This window comes from Dreissena polymorpha, chromosome 9 (genome assembly GCF_020536995.1).
Source record: "Dreissena polymorpha isolate Duluth1 chromosome 9, UMN_Dpol_1.0, whole genome shotgun sequence".
NCBI lineage: Eukaryota > Metazoa > Mollusca > Bivalvia > Myida > Dreissenidae > Dreissena > Dreissena polymorpha.
In genome coordinates this window covers 17,183,594-17,190,633 of record NC_068363.1, presented here as the reverse complement: position 1 = coordinate 17,190,633, position 7,040 = coordinate 17,183,594, and the positions used below count along the sequence as shown (strand labels likewise).

Genomic DNA, 7,040 nt, shown 5'->3' with positions numbered 1-7,040 from the left:
CAATAGAAAAAATACTAGATAAATACTAGACTAGATTAAACAGAGATCACACATATCTATATCCTGAGGTCAAAGATTACTTCTTGTAATCAACATACAAAATAAAAGAAATAATACAAAATAAAAGAAATAAGTGATTGGAACTAACATTATATGCCAATAAAATCTGACCAGGTAATCAACAGAGATCAAAGATTACTGCTTGTAATTTAAAACACATGCAAAGAAATACTCCGTGTAGCTACAGAAGAAAAAGTTCCATGGCCGTCCCTTCGGGGATACTTTTGAGCAGTTCTGAAAGTTTATTATATTGTGCCTCAATATCAGAATGTGTGATAATGTAATTACATGGAAGCATTACACCCCCTCCTTCTTCCTTTAGTGCCGGCCAAGGAGGAAAGCTTGGGACAGGTTCACCAGTCACCTCTGCTACAATGCGTCCACTCTCCATTAAAGGCCGGAATAATCCTGCCAAATTTCTTGGGACATGGCCAATGGGTAGACCGGCCACATCTTGAAGTTTTAGCGGCCTCTTTTCATCCGTAATAAGTGAATGCATATGGTCTGGAAAAGTATCTAATTCTGGTAACCATACCAAACTGGCACACTCATCATGAATGTTAGTGTATTCTGGCTGGACTAGTAACTGAGTAGAGGTGTGGTATTGGGTGGTCTTATTTGGAAAAAATGGTATACCTTAATAACAGAGTTTCTAAATACCATCTCCTTTTTTGTTGGTGCCAAAACCATGAAATCATCTGGTTTCTGTAATGAAATGGACACAAGTTTATATAGCTAACAATACATACAATATTATGCATATTTATATAGTTGTTTTGACAGTGCAATAATACAAGTTATTAAAATATGTACATGGCTAGCCACTTGTACTTTTGATATTTTACATGTAATATTTTAGTATGATTTAATTATTCTTACGTTAGTGCATAACTATAATATGTTTTCTAAAGAAAATGAAATATAGTCAATGGCATGTATGAGTTTGTGTTTTATAATTATCATGTCTAATTCTAATGTACTTTCATTTTCAAAACATGATTATCTATTTGAAAGTATCTGGACAGTTGTTTTTTTTAAATCAGCCATCATTTAATTATCACTAACTATAAATTTTGATGGACTGCTTATTACTTCTAAACTCAAGCTGGACATGTGAAAGGCTCATCTTCATCCACTCGGTCAGTTAGGCAACCTGCACGTACCCATCCGTCAAATTGGTCGCACTGTATCCATAGTAGATTTTCACCTGATGCCATATCTTCCACCCACAAGCTTTACAGAAGTCCTTCGACATACTTGATCCGGTTGTTTCTTCTTGAGGAACAACATTATCCACTTTTCTTTTTAAGCATCCTTTACCTTTCAAGGGTCCTTTACCTTTCTTAGGATTTGCAGCTGAGCACCCTTTCTTTTGTTCATTTTTCTTAGAGATTTGGGCTTGTTTTTTTCAGGTGCGCCACTTTTGCGTTAAGCTCTCTTTCTGTAAATTTGGTTATTTTTTCTGTTTCAGTGACATTGTGAGAATACTTTCTGTTGAGGTCAGATTGTCTGGCAAAGTGTTCAACAGTGTTTTCTGGACTGGTTTCAATGTTTCTAGAGCCTTCTCTTAATACAGGTGAAACCAGACAGGATGAAGTGGATGGAAGTGACACGATGTCAGGTGTTACAACCGATGACGTCTGGGTGGCTTGGAATGCAGCATCTACTAGCATGTGCAGTCCAGTATGATGACCAGCTGAACTACTCCCTTGTGAAGATGATGGGGGTTCAGCTGTCTTGTGCACTTTACTGTGCAGTTTCTTATAGACCTCAAAACAGGGTGACTGTGTTTCAATGTCATAGTTTTCCTCTATTCTTGTCCTGTACTTCTTTCGAACTGGTGTGGAGAAAGTCTCTTCAAATACCTCTTGAGCACCCTTTGCCTTTTGTTGACCAGGCGAACATTCCATGGGCATGACCTGTGACACTCTTCCAGAAGTTGACGGTTGTTCTTCTGGTTTGGAAGTGAAAAACATTCATCCAGGTTTCAGGATTTCATCAGTTATAACAGATGCATCTACTGGGTATATACCAGACGATCGGAATGCATTAATGACTGTTAGAATTTTGTAGAAATTGAGAAATGCCTCTGTCAATTTCTCGGCAAACACCTCCTTGCCAATCGATCTTCCAGGATTTTCCCTACTGTACTTTCTTGCAACCAAATGCCACTTTGATTTCAATGGCCCGAAAACGCCTTTGTCCATCGGCTGCATCAGGTGGGTGGCATTAGGCACGATCATGTACAACTCTATCCCCTTACTCTTTGCATCCATGAACACTTTGCGATCAACATGACTACTGACACTGTCTAGCAACAAGACAACAGGACGATCAGTCCCAGCGTACTTATCAAAATGGTCAATACATTTTCCAAATGTAACAGCATCCATCCAACCTTTCTTGGTGTAAGCGATGGCTGATCCCTGAGTAGCTCCATTCAATGGATTGTACGACCTTGGTTTAGGTTCTGGAAATACTAAAAATGGTGGCATTAACTGTCCATTAGCACAACCACAGTACATAACTGCAAGTCTTTCTTTCCCTGCAGTAATGTGGGGCACTGACAAATCTCTCTGAGCAGGACCAATTACCCTTGATTTGTTACTTCCCATATTGAAACCAGTTTCATCTGCATTCCATATACGAGAAGGCTTATCAATGCACTCTTTGTTCACCAGGAAGTTTCTAAATTTTAAATACCAATTGTCAGTGACATCCTTGGTGACTTTTGAGCGCTTCAGCTCAAGTGGAGTTTCTGTGCGAATGTCTATGATATGTGAGTTCCTATTCATGAAAGCAATGTACCAACTGTAACCTGGTCTACCATCAGTGAAAGGCGTTTTCCTTTTCTCCCGTTTTACTACGTCATGAACAAAATCCAGGAATTCACATGTTCTGAGGCACATGCCTCTCTGCGCCATCTCACTTAACCATGAGGCCATATTCTCCTCCTCTTCTTTAGTGAAAACAGTAGCTGGACCTTTCATCTTTCCTATGTCAGTTTCACCAGAATATCTCCTCTGTAAAAAGCTATATGATAGATTGTATTTACGGGCAGCTTGTCTTAAAGACAAACTTTCATTACATACGCTATAAAGGGCTCTCCGTACAGCCATCGTCTTCCTCGGACTCATCCGCTTCCCTTTCAGTTTGTATTTATTGGATACTGCCTCTGCAGATTTCTGTGTAGGGCTGGAGTGCAAACGTTGGACTACCTTCTTTTTCTTACAAGGCATCTGAAACCAGAATAAAAACAAGATGTGTTTGTGAAACACTGTGTCCCCCATATATTTGAATTTTGACCATAAAGGATAACCTTGACCTTTCAAACTCAAAATGTGGAGCTCCGTGCATGATAAGTTGTTATGAAGCTATAGTGTACATTAAATGAGCGATTTTGACCCATATATTTGACCTTGAAGGATGACCTTGACCTTTCACCGCTCGAAATGTGCAGCTCCATGAGATACACATGCATGCAGATAGGAAGTTGTTATCTTCAATATTGCAAAAGTTATGGCAAATGTTAAAGCTTGACGAAAACCAACAAACCAACAGACAGGGCAAAACAATATGAGCCCCAGTATAGACTTGGGTGGGGGGGAATTATAACATTCAATTCATATCAAGAGGTTTGAAACAAACATTCCCATTTTGAGCCTTCCATCTCATGGACCTACAAGACACAAGAAACTTTATTTAACTTTTTTTTATAAACAATTAACAATAGCTATCAAAGCCTTTTAAAGTTTAGACAATGGGTAATTTGCAATAAAATGTGTCTATGAAAGTCATATATGCCAGAAAATGTCAAAATGTAACGTTGTGAAATCTATATGAAATTCAGAACAGCTCTAATTAGAAGTGTTCAACCTACATTCTGTACTTCAAACATTTCTGAGACGACCCCTCACCTGATGAAACTGACGATTCGCTAAGGGCAAAATTAGGTCAATTTACTTTCATGTCAGCCGGCCATTAAACAAGCAACTGATCAGGGAAATAATATGATGGAGGAAAGTGCATACCTTGACCCTGCTTTTAAGCAACAATTTTATTGTTCGCTGAAAATCACCGTCAGAAAACACGAGGTGAACTTCTGCCTTTCAATTTAAAAAGAGGCTCTGAATCTGGATCAAAAAGACGCCGTATTAGCATTTCATCTACCAAGATCAATACACGTTAATTGTCAACAACCATTTTCAGTCTGCAAAAGTAAAAATGAAAGACCTCAACGACTGATGCATTATGCTTTTAAAAGGCATGCATTAAATAAAATTTCATTCTGTTGAATATTGTCTGATTCGTTAAGGGCTACGATTCGTTATCGGCGAGTTGACTGAATCAACAAATAGATTTGAACAATAGTTATATGTTATTAAAATATGCAAACATCCCATAAGTTTATTTTTCACATGACCTTCAAAACAAAACAGACATCTCTGAATCTGCAATACATTACATTCTTAAGTGTAAACAAGGTAAATGTTGACGACGAACAACAGACGACAGACAAAAGGTGATCACAAAATCCAGAGTTTAAAGAAAGTTATGATACACGAGATACGTATTTCATGCTTTAAAAGAGCGAAGGAGTCATACAAAAACTTAATTTATTATTAACAACACGCTTACGTCAATTTTAACTTAAATCCAATGCTTTAAACAATAAAGTTACAATGATATGAACTTCCGTTTTCTGTTCTTCCTTCCCTTTAAGTTTCTCAAAATTTATTTAAAACCACACTATTTTTTAATAATAAAAGTATAAAATGCTAACCATTCTGACCTAAAACACAATATAGGAAACCGTACATCCAACTTGTCGTCATTAAAGTCCAGAGTTTGCATGAAATTATGTTACACGAGATATGTATTTCATACTATATATACAGAAGCGAAAGAGTCATAAAAAAACTCAATTTAGTATTAACGACACGCTTACATGTACATCAATTTTAACTTAATCCTTTGCTTAAAACAATAAAGTTACAAAGATATGAACCTCCAATTCTGGTCATCCTTCTCTTTCTCAAAATTTATTAAAAACCACACTATTTTTTTTTATTTGTGTATCAAATGCTAACCATTCTTACCAAAAACAAAACCACATTTTTGTTTTTTTAAATTTGTGTATCAAATGCTAACCATTCTTACCTAAAACATGATTAAAGAAACCGAAATCTTGACGCAGCAATTATTTTATTCTTATGGAAGATTAAATTATGCATGACAAAAATACAATCGGAAATATTTTTTACAATTTTTTGATGCTTTAAAAAATATTTTACTGTAAAATAAAATAACACGTCTGACTTGTCGTCATTAAAATCCAGAGTTTGAATGAAATTACGTTACACGAGATACGCATTTCATACCATATAAGAGCAAAGGAGACATAAAAAACACGCTTACCTAAATTTAAACTTTAATCCAATTCTTAAAACAATAAAGTTGCAAGATACAGTAACATGCACGCACTTCCATTTTCTGTTGTGTTTTTTGCGTTCCATTAATTTTCTCAAAATTTATTTAAAACCACACTAATTCTTAATAACATTTGTATCAAATGCTTAACATAACAAAGCCGTAATCCTGTCGCTGTGAGTTATTTTATTCCTATGAACTATTAAAGTATGCATGACAAACACAAAATCCAAAATAATTTTGGATTCTTTCGATGCTTTAAAACATATTTAACTGCACGACCGACTTGTAGTCGTTAAAATCCAGAGTTTAAATGAAAATACGCCACACGAGATATAGATGTATTCCATATCATGTGTGCTGAACAAAGGGGAAATTAAACAGTAGGTTTACAATTCTCAAACCAAAAGGTTCCAAATTGTTGCAAACAAATAAATTAAATATTCAAATTAATCCATTATAATTACAAGCTATTTGTTTTTGAACTGATATATATTCAATTGTGGTGTGGTCAACCGGGATCACCTATGAGAGAATCAGGTGAACCAACCACTGCCCAAATCAGACATCAGTCTGAAATTAATGTTACTCAGCTTTACATATTCTGCTAATTAAACCTTGGCAGAACCTTGTAAAGTTGACGATGCTTAGATTTGAGAAGTTTATGATTTATAATCATCGAGGGGGATATTCCAGACGTAAAGCATTGCATCATTATATGGAAAACAGCTGCACAACTGAATGCGAAAAGGTAAAACAGTATATTCCATCGAGAACTAACGTGCATAGCAACGTCCGAAATCTGCAACATCCGACTTCTATTTCGATATTCTTGAATTCAAGATATTATGTTAACTGAACTGTTGTACTTGAAAAAATCAACATAAAACTTGTGTTTTGATACAAAAAATAAACAAAGCAAACCAAAAACTGACCCTTTTAACGGCAAAACAATAAATTTATCCAATATTCAACACATTTCCATTAAAATTATGCCCTTGAACTTTAACGGTTGATGGTCGTTTTGTGCCACCACCAGTTCGTGCCACTCATATTTGTGTTGTTTATTTTTCAAGGTAAGTTTCGTAAGAAATAAATGGTTTTGCAAACTTTCTCGCATGGTAATGGTATATAAAATTCAACTCATCGGACAAATTTAAGAACACAGTGACACTTACCAAGTTTTCTGAACAACCGTACACAGCGCAAACGCGGGCCAGTGGACCAGATGGTATATGGACCATGGACCATACGGCCCAGAAAATACGGCCCAGATTAGCGGACCATACGGCCCAGATTATCGGACTATACGGCCCAGATTTGCGGACCATACGGCCCACATGTTTCTTTACGTGATGTACATTATTCTAAAACACGAATACACTACAATACTGTGCTACCATTGTACTATGAATGTGTTAAAAATAAATACATGCTTGTATGTGTTTCGCTTTTAAAAATAAATAACACGGGAAATGAAATAGTTATTATTGTGCCCTCCTTCGAAGAAGAGGGAGTATATTGCTTTGCTCATGTCGGTCCGTCGGTCG

General features: G+C 36.2%; 1 protein-coding gene across 1 annotated transcript; it reads right to left on the bottom strand.

Annotated features, from left to right (window-relative positions):
• Positions 1-2,036: 2,036 nt before the first annotated feature.
• LOC127845885 (uncharacterized) lies at positions 2,037-3,050 on the bottom strand. The gene has a single exon (XM_052377060.1). It carries the CDS (start codon positions 3,048-3,050, stop codon positions 2,037-2,039), a length of 1,014 nt encoding a protein of 337 aa, XP_052233020.1.
• Positions 3,051-7,040: the final 3,990 nt, after the last annotated feature.